Below are 13,756 nucleotides of genomic sequence, written 5' to 3' on the forward strand. Positions count from 1 at the left end.
AGAGGGCCGTATTAGAGAGCATGGTAGGGCTAGTGATCAAGCTTTGGTCTTAATTGAAGTGAATTATAATGACCTACGCTCACCACCATGGGCAGACTGCATCACTCCCTTGGCCTGTGGTGACATTGAGGGAGGGATTGGAGAGAAAGAGGAGTGGAGTGTGAGTGATTTGGCTGTCAGTCATGTTTTAATGAAGATCACTGCTAGCCGTAGTGGTGTCTCCATTGAAGGTGAGCTAGTAATTGCGTTAGACTCTGAAAAGGGGAGGACCACTCTTCCCATCCCTCTGACTTTAAAATGGTGAAAGCCCGGAATGGCAATACAATGGCAATGACCAAGCTAAAATGGGTTATATCCATCTAGAGATCACCATCTATCTATGTGGTGCAGGGGCCCAAAGTCATGCCCTCTGTAATGACACAGCACCTCCGACTGTTATGGGGACAGCACCTGCTACTGTTATGGGGACAGCACCTCCTACTGTTATGGGGACAGCACCTCCTACTGTTATGGGGACAACACCTCCTACTGTTATGCGGACAGCACCTCCTACTGTTATGCGGACAGCACCTCCTACTGATAGGAGGACAGCACCTCCTGCTGATAGGAGGACAGCACCTCCTGCTGATAGGAGGACAGCACCTCCTGCTGATAGGAGGACAGCACCTCCTACTGATAGGAGGACAGCACCTCCTACTGATAGGAGGACAGCACCTCCTACTGATAGGAGGACAGCACCTCCTACTGTTATGGGGACAGCACCATCTACTGTTATGGGGACAGCACCTCTTACTGTTATGGGGACAGCACCACCTACTGTTATGGGGACAAGACCTCCTACTGTTATGGGGACAGCACCTCCTACTGTTATGGGGACAGCACCTCCTACTGTTATGGGGACAGCAACTCCTACTGTTATGGGGACAGCAACTCCTACTGTTATGGGGACAGCAACTCCTACTGTTATGGGGACAGCAACTCCTACTGTTATGGGGACAGCACCACCTACTGTTATGGGGACGGCAACTCCTACTGTTATGGGGACGGCACCTGCTACTGTTATGGGGACGGCACCTCTTACTGTTATGGGGATAAGACATCCTACTGATAGGAGGACAGCACCTCCTACTGCTAGGAGGACAGCACCTCCTACTGCTAGGACAGCACCTCCTACTGATAGGAGGACAGCACCTCCTACTGTTATGGGGACAAGACCTCCTACTGATAGGACTGTGACCTGACCAGGAAAAACTCTTGGCCCATGAGTTGTGGGTTTCATTTTTCTGACATGGGCCACATATGCTGGGCATATGGTAATAAGTCACTTTAAGACCCTATCCATGTGTCTGTTTGTCCTCTGTCCAGGTAATTCCCAGATGGGGGCGACCATAGTGGACGCCTTAGACAGCCTGTACATGATGGGCCTCCACGACGAGTTCAAGGATGGACAGGAGTGGATCGAGCAGAACCTGGACTTCAGTGTGGTGAGTAGAGAACAAAACCTTTTAGTTCCTGTACTCACTCCAGGAGTAAAACAGTTGCACTTAGCCTCCTTCTGGCCTGTGGTCTTCAGTGCCATATTGTTCAGAGAACCAAAAACCAGCAAACAACATGCTTGATGCCACTTGTACCTGGAAATTAGATCTACTAACAGCCATACAGCCAGGGGGTGCTAGAGTGACAGACTCACAGACAGCAGATATGAGTTGCGCTTTGCAGACTGCCCAGGCTACAGACAGAATGCACTCTTGTTTTATCTCTGACCGGTAGTGAAGCCTGTTGATACATGAGAAGAGGAGTGTCTAGCGTTGCTGTGATGGGAGGGAGGGAGAACTGGACACCCGCTGGTAACCAGGAGACTGGAGTAGGAGTCATGGAAACGATGTGGGCAGGGAGAGCGTTGCAGACTGTGCTGATGCAGAACACAGACCTGGGGAGTGTAGAGCTCTCAAACCAGACCACATATCAGGGTCATTTGTGTACAATCAGTGTATACCCTCAATACCAGTCAGCTTCTCTCTCTGAGCATCTTCACCTCAGTCTTGGTTCTCTGCTCTACAAATGTTTCTCTTTCTGGCTCGCTCCCTCTCCCCTCCCCCCTCTCTATTTCTCTCCCAGGATGGAGTTATTAAAGCCCTGCTGAACTAATGACATCGCAGGCAGAGTGTGTGTGTTTGTGTTTCTGACTGGCTGATGCTGTGAGAGGTAATTAACTTCTGGACCCATCCGGTCAACTCTAGTGGAGAGAGAGAGAGAGAGAGAGAGAGCGAGAGAGACTGAAGGGGAGAGAGCGAGAGAGACTGAAGGGGAGAGAGCGAGAGAGACTGAAGGGGAGAGAGCGAGAGAGACTGAAGGGGAGAGAGCGAGAGAGACTGAAGAAGGGAGAGAGCGAGAGAGACTGAAGGGGAGAGAGCGAGAGAGACTGAAGGGGAGAGAGCGAGAGAGACTGAAGGGGAGAGAGCGAGAGAGACTGAAGGGGAGAGAGCGAGAGAGACTGAAGGGGAGAGAGCGAGAGAGACTGAAGGGGAGAGAGCGAGAGAGACTGAAGGAGAGAGCGAGAGAGAGACTGAAGGAGAGAGCGAGAGAGACTGAAGGGGAGAGAGCGAGAGAGACTGAAGGGGAGAGAGCGAGAGAGACTGAAGGGGAGAGATAGAGAGAGACTGAAGGGGAGAGAGCGAGAGAGACTGAAGGGGAGAGAGCGAGAGAGACTGAAGGGGAGAGAGCGAGAGAGACTGAAGGGGGAGAGAGCGAGAGAGACTGAAGGGGAGAGAGCGAGAGAGACTGAAGGGGAGAGAGAGAGAGACTGAAGGGGAGAGAGAGAGAGACTGAAGGGGAGAGAGAGAGACTGAAGGGGAGAGAGAGAGAGACTGAAGGGGGAGAGAGAGAGAGACTGAAGGGGAGAGAGAGAGACTGAAGGGGAAAGAGAGAGAGAGAGAGAGACTGAAGGGGAGAAGAGAGAGAGAGAGACTGAAGGGGAGAGAGAGAGAGGAGAGAGAGAGACTGAAGGGGAGAGAGAGAGACTGAAGGGGAAAGAGAGAGAGAGAGACTGAAGGGGAAAGAGAGAGAGAGAGAGAGAGAGACTGAAGGGGAGAGAGAGAGAGAGAGACTGAAGGGGAGAGAGAGAGAGACTGAAGGGGAGAGAGAGAGACTGAAGGGGAGAGAGAGAGAGACTGAAGGGGGAGAGAGAGAGAGAGAGAGAGAGACTGAAGACTGAAGAGGAGAGAGAGAGAGAGAGACTGAAGGAGAGAGAGAGAGAGACTGAAGGGAGAGAGAGAGAGAGACTGAAGGGGAGAGAGAGGAGAGAGAGAGACTGAAGAGACTGAAGAGAGAGAGAGACTGAAGGGAGAGAGAGAGACTGAAGGGGAGAGAGAGAGAGACTGAAGGAAGGAGAGAGACTGAAGAGAGAGACTGAAGGGGAGAGAGAGAGAGAGAAGAGGAGAGAAGGGAGGAGAGAGAGAGAGAGACTGAAGGGGGAGAGAGAGAGAGAGACTGAAAGGGGAGAGAGAGAGAGAGAGAGACTGAAAGGGGAGAGAGAGAGAGAGAGAGACTGAAGGAGAGAGAGAGAGAGAGAGAGACTGAAGGGGAGGAGAGAGAGAGAGACTGAAGGGGAGGGAGAGAGAGAGACTGAAGGATGGAGAGAGACTGAAGGGAGAGAGAGAGACTGAAGGAGAGATATGGGACAGAGAGAGACTGAAGGGGAGAGAATGAAGGGAGAGAGAGAGACTGAAGGGGAAAGAGAGAGAGAGAGAGAGACTGAAGGGGAGGAGAGAGAGAGAGACTGAAGGGGATGGATCAGAGAGGGAGAGAGAGAGACTGAAGGATGGACTGAAGAATAGAGAGAGAGAGAGACTGAAGGGGAGAGAGATGGAAGAGGGAGAGAGAGAGACTGAAGGGATCAGAAGATGGGAGAGAGAGAGACTGAAGGGGAGAGGGAGAGAGAGACTGAAGGGGGAGAGAGAGAGACTGAAGGGATGAGAGAGAGAGACTGAAGGGGGAGAGAGAGAGACTGAAGGGGAGAGAGAGAGAGAGAGAGAGAGAGAGAGAGGACTGAATAGGGAGAGAGAGAGACTGAAGGGGAGAGAGAGAGAGAGACTGAAGGGGAGAGAGAGAGAGAGACTGAAGGGGAGAGAGAGAGAGACTGAAGGATGGGGGAGAGAGGAGAGAGAGAGAGACTGAAGGGGAGAGAGAGAGAGAGACTGAAGGGGAGAGAGAGAGAGAGACTGAAGGGGAGGAGAGAGAGAGACTGAAGGGGAGAGAGAGAGAGAGACTGAAGGGGGATGAGAGAGAGAGATGGAAGGGGGAGAGAGAGAGACTGAAGGATGGAGAGAGAGAGAGAGAGAGAGAGAGAGGAGAGAGAGAGAGAGAGAGAGACTGAAGGGGAGAGAGAGAGAGAGAGACTGAAGGGGAGAATAGAGAGAGAGAGACTGAAGGATGGAGAGAATAGAGAGAGAGAGACTGAAGGAGAGAGAGAGAGAGAGAGACTGAAGGATGGAGAGAGATGGGAGAGAGAGACTGAAGGATGGATGGAGAGAGAGAGACTGAAGGATGGATCAGAATAGGGAGAGAGAGACTGAAGGGATCAGAATAGAGAGAGAGAGACTGAAGGATGGATCAGAGAGAGAGAGACTGAAGGATGGAGAATATGGGAGAGAGAGACTGAAGGATGGAGAGAGACTGGGAGAGAGAGAGACTGAAGGGGAGAGAGAGAGAGACTGAAGGGGGAGAGAGAGAGACTGAAGGATGGGAGAGAGAGAGAGAGACTGAAGGGAGAGAATAGAGAGAGAGACTGAAGGATGGACAGAATAGGGGAGAGAGAGAGACTGAAGGATGGATCAGAATAGGGACAGAGAGAGACTGAAGGATGGATCAGAATAAGGGGAGAGAGAGACTGAAGGATGGATCAGAATATGGGACAGAGAGAGACTGAAGGATGGAGAGAAGAGACAGAGAGAGACTGAAGGAGAGAGAGAGAGACTGAAGGATGGATCAGAATAGAGAGAGAGACTGAAGGATGGAGAGAGAGAGACTGAAGGGGAGAGAGAGAGAGAGAGACTGAAGGATGGAGAGAGAGACTGAAGGGAGAGAGAGAGACTGAAGGAGGAGAGAGAGACTGAAGGGGAGAGAGAGAGAGACTGAAGGGGAGAGAGAGAGACTATGGAAGGAGAGAGAGAGAGAGAGAGAGACTGAAGGGGAGAGAGAGAGAGACTGAAGGGGAGAGAATAGGGAGAGAGAGAGACTGAAGGATGGAGAGAGAGATAAGGGGGAGAGAGAGACTGAAGGGGAGAATATGGGAGAGAGAGAGACTGAAGGGGGAGAGATGGGAGAGAGAGACTGAAGGGGAGAGAATATGGGACAGAGAGAGACTGAAGGATGGAGAGAGAGAGAGAGACTGAAGGATGGAGAGAGAGAGACTGAAGGGGAGAGAATAGAGAGAGAGACTGAAGGGGAATATGGGAGAGAGAGAGACTGAAGGAGAGAGAGAGAATAGAGAGAGAGAGAGACTGAAGGATGGAGATGGGAGAGAGAGAGACTGAAGGATGGAGAGAGAGAGAGAGACTGAAGGATGGAGATGGGACAGAGAGAGACTGAAGGGGAGAGAGATGGGAGAGAGAGAGACTGAAGGATGGATCAGAATATGGGAGAGAGAGAGACTGAAGGATGGAGAGAATATGGGACAGAGAGAGACTGAAGGGGAGAATATGGGAGAGAGAGAGACTGAAGGATGGGAGAGAGAGAGAGACTGAAGGGGAGAGAGAGAGAGAGACTGAAGGGGGAGAGAGAGAGACTGAAGGGGAGGAGAGAGAGAGAGGGATGAAGGAGAGAGAGAGAGACTGAAGGATGGAGAGAGAGAGAGACTGAAGGGGAGAGAGAAGAGACTGAAGGGGGAGGAGAGAACTGAAGGGGGAGAGAGAGAGACTGAAGGGGAGATGGGAGAGAGAGACTGAAGGGGAGATGGGACAGAGAGAGACTGAAGGATGGAGAGAGAGAGAGACTGAAGGGGAGGAGAGAGAGAGAGAGACTGAAGGGGAGAGAGAGAGAGACTGAAGGATGGAGAGAATATGGGAGAGAGAGAGACTGAAGGAAGAGAGAGAGACTGAAGGATGGAAGAATAGGGAGAGAGAGACTGAAGGAGAGAGATAGAGAGAAAGAGAGACTGAAGGAGGAGGAAGAGAGACAGAGAGAGACTGAAGGATGGAGAGAAAGGAGAGAGAGAGACTGAAGGATGGAGAGAGAGAGAGAGACTGAAGGAGAGAGAGAGAGAGACTGAAGGAGAGAGAGAGAGAGACTGAAGGAGAGAGAGAGAGAGACTGAAGGAGAGAGAGAGAGAGACTGAAGGGGAGAGAGAGAGAGACTGAAGGGGGGGGAGAGAGAGAGAAGGATGGACTGAAGGGGATGGGAGAGAGAGAGACTGAAGGAGATGAGAGAGAGAGAGAGAGAGACTGAAGGGGAGAGAGGAGAGAGAGACTGAAGGGGAGAAGAGAGAGAGAGAGAGACTGAAGGATGGAGAGAGATGGGAGAGAGAGAGACTGAAGGATGGAGAGAGAGAGACTGAAGGGGAGAGAGAGAGAGACTGAAGGATGGAGAGAGAGAGAGAGACTGAAGGATGGAGAGAATATGGGAGAGAGAGACTGAAGGATGGAGAAGAGAGGGAGAGAGAGAGACTGAAGGAAGGATCAGAGAGGGAGAGAGAGAGACTGAAGGATGGAGAGAGAGACTGAAGGGGAGAGAGAGAGGAGAGAGAGAGACTGAAGGGGAGGGAGAGAGAGAGACTGAAGGAGAGAGAGAGAGACTGAAGGAGGATCAGAATGGGGGGAGAGAGAGACTGAAGGATGAGATCAGAGACTGAAGGGGAGAGAGAGAGAGACTGAAGGATGGAGAATATGGGAGAGAGAGACTGAAGGATGGAGAATAGAGACAGAGAGAGACTGAAGGGGAGAGAGAGAGAGAGACTGAAGGGGAGAGAGAGAGAGACTGAAGAGAGAGAGAGAGAGAGACTGAAGGGGAGAGAGAGAGAGAGATGGAAGGGGATGGGAGAGAGAGAGACTGAAGGGGAGAGAGAGAGACTGAAGAGAGAGACTGAAGGGGAGAGAGAGACAGAGAGAGACTGAAGGGGAGAGAATAGAGACTGAAGAGAGAGACTGAAGGATGGAGAGAGAGAGAGAGAGACTGAAGGGAGAGAGAGAGAGAGAGAGAGACTGAAAGGAGAGAGAGAGAGAGAGAGACTGAAGGGGAGAGAGAGAGACTGAAGGGGAGAGAGAGAGAGAGAGACTGAAGGGGGGAGAGAGAGAGACTGAAGGAGACTGAAGGGGAGAGAGAGAGAGACTGAAGGGGGAGAGAGAGAGAAGATGGACTGAAGGGAGAGAGAGAGACTGAAGGATGGAGAGAGAGAGAGACTGAAGGGGAGAGAGAGAGAGAGACTGAAGGGGAGAGAGAGAGAGACTGAAGGGGAGAGAGAGAGAGAGACTGAAGAGAGAGAGAGAGAGGATGAGACTGAAGGGGAGAGAGAGAGAGAGACTGAAGGGGAGAGAGAGAGAGAGAAGAGACTGAAGGAGGAGAGAGAGAGAGAGACTGAAGGGGGGGAGAGAGAGAGAGACTGAAGGGAGAGAGAGAGAGACTGAAGGGGAGAGAGAGAGAGAGAGACTGAAGGGGAGAGAGAGAGAGAGAGACTGAAGGGGAGAGAGAGAGAGAGACTGAAGGGGAGAGAGACTGAAGAGGGAGAGAGAGAGAGAGACTGAAGGATGGAGAGAAGAAGGGGAGAGAGAGAGACTGAAGGGAGAGAGGATGGAGAGAATAGGGGAGAGAGAGAGACTGAAGGATGGAGAGAGATAGAGAGAGAGAGAGACTGAAGGAGATGAAGAAGAGAGAGAGAGAGAGACTGAAGGGGAGAGAGAGAGAGACTGAAGGGGAGAGAGAGGACAGAGAGAGACTGAAGGGGAGAAGAGAGAGAGAGAGACTGAAGGGGAGAGAGAGAGAGAGACTGAAGGGGAGAGAGAGAGAGAGACTGAAGGGGAGAGAGAGAGAGAGACTGAAGATGGGGGGAGAGAGAGAGACTGAAGGGGAGAGAGAGAGAGAGACTGAAGGGGAGAGAGAGAGAGAGAGAGAGAGAGACTGAAGGATGGAGAGAGAGAGAGAGAGAGAGAGACTGAAGGGGAGAGAAGAGAGAGAGAGAGAGAGAGAGACTGAAGGGAGAGAGAGAGAGAGAGAGACTGAAGGGGAGAGAGAGAGAGAGAGAGACTGAAGGAGGAGAGAGAGAAGGGGAAGAGAGAGAGAAGACTGGAGAGAGAGAGAGAGAGAGAGACTGAAGGATGGGAATAGAGAGAGAGAGAGAGAGAGACTGAAGGGGAGAGAGAGAGAGAGAGACTGAAGGGGAGAGAGAGAGAGAGACTGAAGGGGAGAGAGAGAGAGACTGAAGGGGAGAGAGAGAGAGAGAGACTGAAGGGGAGAGAGAGAGAGAGACTGAAGGGAGAGAGAGAGAGAGAGAGACTGAAGGGGAGAGAGAGAGAGACTGAAGGGGAGAGAGAGAGAGAGAGAGAGACTGAAGGAGAGAGAGAGAGAGAGAGAGACTGAAGGGGAGAGAGAGAGAGAGAGACTGAAGGGGAGAGAGAGAGAGAGAGACTGAAGGGGGAGAGAGAGAGAGAGAGACTGAAGGGGAGGGAGAGAGAGACTGAAGGAGAGAGAGAGAGACTGAAGGAGAGAGAGAGAGACTGAAGGAGAGAGAGAGAGACTGAAGGAGAGAGAGCCTGAAGGGGAGAGAGAGAGAGACTGAAGGGGAGAGAGAGAGAGACTGAAGGGGAGAGAGAGAGAGACTGAAGGGGAGAGAGAGAGAGACTGAAGGGGAGAGAGAGAGAGACTGAAGGGGAGAGAGAGAGAGACTGAAGGGGAGAGAGAGAGAGACTGAAGGGGAGAGAGAGAGAGAGACTGAAGGGGAGAGAGAGAGAGACTGAAGGAGAGAGAGACTGTGACTGAAGGAGAGAGAGAGACTGTGACTGAAGGAAGGAGAGAGAGAGACTGTGACTGAAGGAGAGAGATAGAGAGAAACTGTGACTGAAGGAGAGAGGGAGAGAGACTGAGAGAGACTGAAAGAGAGAGAGTGAAGGAGAGAGAGTGACTGAAGGAGAGAGAGAGAGACTGACTGAAGGAGAGAGAGAGAGAGACTGAAGGAGAGAGAGAGAGACTGACTGAAGGAGAGAGAGAGAGACTGACTGACTGAGGAGAGAGAGAGAGACAGACTGAAGGAGAGAGAGAGAGAGAAGCGATTCCCAAACCTTCCACAACAAAGCCATCACCTTCAGAGAGAGGAACCTGGAGAAGAGTCCCCTAAGCAAGCTGGTCCTGGGGCTCTGTACACAAACAGAGCCCCAGGACAGCAGCACAATTAGACCCAATCAAATCATGAGAAAACAAAAAGATTATTACTTGACACATTGGAAAGAATTAACAAAAGAACAGAGCAAACTAGAATGCTATTTGGCCCTAAACAGAGAGTACACAGTGGCAGAGTACCTGACCACTGTAACGGACCCAAACTTAAGAAAAGCTTTGACTATGTAAAGACTCAGTGAGCATAGCCTTGCTATTGAGAAAGGCCGCCGTAGGCAGACGTGGCTCTCAAGAGCAGACAGGCTATGTGCACACTGCCCACAAACTGAGATGGAAACTGAGCTGCACTTCCTAACCTCCTGTCCAATGTATGACCATATTAGAGACACATATTTCCCTCTGATTACACAGATCCACTAAGAATTCGAAAACAAACCCCATTTTGATAAACTCCCATATCTACTGGGTGAAATTCCACAGTGTGCCATCACAGCAGCAAGATTTGTGACCTGTTGCCACAAGAAAAGGGCAACCAGTGAAGAACAAACACCATTGTAAATACAACCCATATTTATGCTTATTTATTTTCCCTTGTGTACCCTTAACCATTTGTACATCGTTGCAACACTGTATATATACGTAATATGACATTTGTAATGTCTTTATTGTTTTGAAACTTCTGTATGTGTAATGTTTACTGTTAATTTTTGTTCATTTCACTTTTGTATATTATCTACCTCACTTGCTTTGGCAATGTTAACGCATGTTTCCCATGCCAATAATGCCCCTTGAATTGAATTGAATTGAGAGACGGACGGAGAGAGCGAGGGGGACGGAGAGCGAGAGCGAGGGGGACGGAGAGCGAGAGCGAGGGGGACGGAGAGCGAGGGGGACTGGGAGAGCGAGAGCGAGGGGGACGGAGAGCGAGGGGGACCTGGAGAGCGAGGGGACGGAGAGCGAGGGGGACCTGAGAGAGCGAGAGAGGGGGACCTGAGAGAGCGAGAGAGGGGGACGGAGAGAGCGAGAGAGGGGGACGAGAGAGAGCGAGAGAGGGGGACAGAGAGAGAGAAAGAGAGAGGGGGACAGAGAGAGAGAAAGAGAGAGGGGGATGGAGAGAAAGAGAGAGGGGGACGGAGAGAAAGAGAGAGGGGGACTGAGAGAGAGAGAGGAAGACGGAGAGAAAGAGGGGGACGGAGAGAGAGAGAGAGAGGGGGACACAGAGAGAGAGGAACAAGAGAGAGAGAGGACAAGGAGAGAGAGAGGGAGGGACAAGGAGAGAGAGAGGGAGGGACAAGGAGAGAGGGAGGGACAAGGAGAGAGGGAGGGACAAGGAGAGAGGGAGGGACAAGGAGAGAGGGAGGGACAAAGAGAGAGAGAGGGACAAGGAGAGAGAGAGAGAGAGGGACAGAGAGAGAGAAAGAGGGTGACAGAGAGAGGGAGGGGGGACAAGGAGAGAGGAGGGAGGGACAAAGAGAGAGACAGAGGGACAAAGAGAGAGACAGAGGGATAGAGAGAGAGAGAGAGGGAGAGAGAGAGGGGGGGACGAGAGAGAGAGAGAGGGGGACGGAGAGAGAGAGAGGGGGATGGAGAGAAAGAGGGGGAGAGGGGGACAGAGAGAGGGGATGAGAGAGAGAGGGGGACAGAGAGAGCGAGAGAGAGAGGGGGGACGGAGAGAAAGAGGGGAGAGGGGGACAGAGAGAGGGGGGGGACAGAGAGAGAGGGACGGAGAGAGAGAGAAAGAGAGAGAGGGGGATGGAGAGAGAGAGAAAGAGAGAGGGGGATGGAGAGACAGAGAGAGAAAGAGAGAGGGGGATGGAGAGACAGAGGGGGAGAGAGAGGGGGACCGGAGAGAGAGGGGACTGAGAGAGAGGGGGACGGAGAGAGAGAGGAACAGAGAGAGAGAGGGACAAAGAGAGAGAGAGGGACAAAGAGAGAGAGAGAGGGACAAAGAGAGAGAGAGAGGGACAAGGAGAGAGGGAGGGAGGGACAAGGAGAGAGGGAGGGAGGACAAGGAGAGAGGGAGAGGGACAGAGAGAGAGAGAGGGGGGTGAGAGAGGAACAGAGAGAGAGGGACAAAGAGAGAGAGAGAGAGGGGACAAGGAGAGAGGGAGGGAGGGACAAAGAGAGAGAGAGGGACAAAGAGAGAGAGAGGGAGGGGACTGAGAGAGAGGGGAGAGAGAGGGAGAGGGGGGCAGAGAAAGAGGGGGGGGACGGAGAGAGAGAGAGAGAGAGAGGGACTGAGAGAGAGAGAGAGGGGGACGGAGAGAGAGAGAGGGGGGCAGAGAGAGAGGGGGGGGACGGAGAGAGAGGGGGACAGAGAGAGAGAGGGACAGAGAGAGAGAGAGGGAAGGGATGGAGAGAGAAAGAGAGGGGGAGAGAGAGGGGACAGAGAGAGAGGGAGGGATGGAGAGAGAGAGAGGGGGACAGAGAGAGAGGGGGGGCGAGAGAGAGAGAGAGAGGGGCCGGACAGAGAGAGAGAGAGAGAGGGGTCGGACAGAGAGAGAGAGAGAGAGGGGGATGGAGAGGAGAGAGAGAGAGAGAGAGGGGGACGGAGAGAGAGAGAGGGGGACGGAGAGAGAGAGAGGGGGACGGAGAGAGAGAGGGGGACAGAGAGAGAGAGGGGGGTTGAGAGAGGAACAGAGAGAGAGGGACAAAGAGAGAGAGAGAGGGACAAAGAGAGAGAGAAAGAGAGAGAGAGAGGGACAAAGAGAGAGAGAGGGGGACAGAGAGCGAGAGAGAGGGGGACAGAGAGAGAGAGAAGGGGACAGAGAGAGAAAGAGGGACTGACGGACAGAGAGAGAGGGATGAACAGAGGGGGACGGAGAGAGGGAGAGGGGGAGAGAGAGAGAGGGGGACGGAGAGAGAGAGAGGGGGACAGAGAGAGAGAGAGAGGGGGACAGAGAGAGAGAGGGGGTGGGGAGGAGAGAGGAACAACGAGAGAGAGAGGGACAAAAGAGAGAGAGAGGGACAAGGAGAGAGTGAGGGACAAAGAGACAGGGACAAAGAGAGAGAGAGAGAGGGACAAAGAGATTTTTAGAGAGGGACAAAGAGAGAGGGACAGAGATTTAGAGAGGGACAAAGAGAGAGAGAGAGAGAGGGACAAAGAGAGAGAGAGGGACAGAGAGAGAGAGGGAGGAGACAGAGAGAGAGAAAGAGAGGGGGACAGAGAGAGGGAGGGGGCAGAGAGAGAGAGGGACAAAGAGAGAGAGAGGGGGACAAAGGGAGAGAGGGGGACAAAGAGAGAGAGAGAGGGACAAAGAGAGAGTGGGGGACAAGGAGAGAGGGAGGAGGGACAAAGAGAGGGAGGGAGGGACAAAAGAGAGAGAGAGGGACAAAGAGAGAGAGGGACAAAGAGAGAGAGGGAGGGGACCTGAGAGAGGGGGGACAGAGAGAGAGAGGGGGACAGGGGGCAGAGAAAAGGGGGGACGGAGAGAGAGAGAGGGGGGGGCAGAGAGAGAGAGAGGGGGACAGAGGGGGACAGAGAGAGAGAGGGGGATAGAGAGGAGAGAGGGGGACAAAGAGAGAGAGGGGGACAAAGAGAGAGAGGGGGACAAAGAGAGAGAGGGAGGGACAAAAAAGGAGAGAGAGGGACAAAGAAAGGAGAGAGAGGGACAAAGAAAGGGAGAGAGAGGGACAAAGAAAGGAGAGAGAGAGGGACAAATAGAGAGAGGGGGGTTGAGAGAGAGGGGGGACAAAGAGAGAGAGAGAGAGAGAGGGGGGACAAAGAAAGAGAGAGAGAGGGACAAAGAGAGAGAGAGTGAGAGAGAGAGGAACAGAGAGAGAGAGAGGGACAGAGAGAGAGAGAGAGAGAGAGAGAGAGAGGGACAAAGAGAGAGCGGGGGACAGAGAGAGAGGGACGGACAGAGAGAGAGAAAGAGGGACGGACGGACAGAGAGAGAGGGACGGACGGAGAGGGATGAACGGAGAGAGAGCTGGGGGGACGGAGAGAGGGAGGGACAGAGAGAGAGAGAGGGGGACGGAGAGAGAGAGAGAGGGGGACAGAGAGAGAGTGGGACGGAGAGAAAGAGAGAGTGGGACTGGAGAGAAAGAGAGTGGGATGGAGAGAAAGAGAGAGTGGGACGGAGAGAAAGAGAGAGGGGGACGGAGAGAAAGAGAGGGGGACGGAGAGAAAGAGAGAGGGGGACAGAGAGAGAGAGAGAGAGAGAGAGGGGGACTGAGAGAGAGAGAGAGAGAAAGAGGGACTGACGGACAGAGAGAGGGGGATGAACAGAGAGGGGGACTTGAGAAAGGAGAGAGAGAGGGACGGAGAGAGAGAGGGGGACGAGAGAGAGAGGGGGGACGGAGAGAGAGGGGGACGGAGAGAAAGAGAGAGGGGGACGGAGAGAAAGAGAGAGGGGGACGGAGTTAAAGAGAGGGGGACGGACAGAGGGGAGAGAAAGAGGGACTGACGGACTGAGAGAGAGAGGGAGAGAGA

The 13,756-nt window shown here is 52.9% G+C and overlaps 1 protein-coding gene across 2 annotated transcripts in view; it reads left to right on the top strand.

The window, feature by feature from the left end:
• Positions 1-13,756, top strand: part of LOC112225470 (mannosyl-oligosaccharide 1,2-alpha-mannosidase IB) — a 151,576-nt gene that overhangs the window by 90,218 nt on the left and 47,602 nt on the right. For both annotated transcript variants that reach the window (XM_024389452.2, XM_024389453.2), the window contains one exon: positions 1,366-1,484. In XM_024389452.2, coding sequence (XP_024245220.1) covers positions 1,366-1,484 — 119 coding nt within the window. The remainder of the gene's footprint in view (positions 1-1,365; positions 1,485-13,756) is intronic.

Source organism: Oncorhynchus tshawytscha, linkage group LG26, assembly GCF_018296145.1.
Source record: "Oncorhynchus tshawytscha isolate Ot180627B linkage group LG26, Otsh_v2.0, whole genome shotgun sequence".
Lineage (NCBI taxonomy): Eukaryota > Metazoa > Chordata > Actinopteri > Salmoniformes > Salmonidae > Oncorhynchus > Oncorhynchus tshawytscha.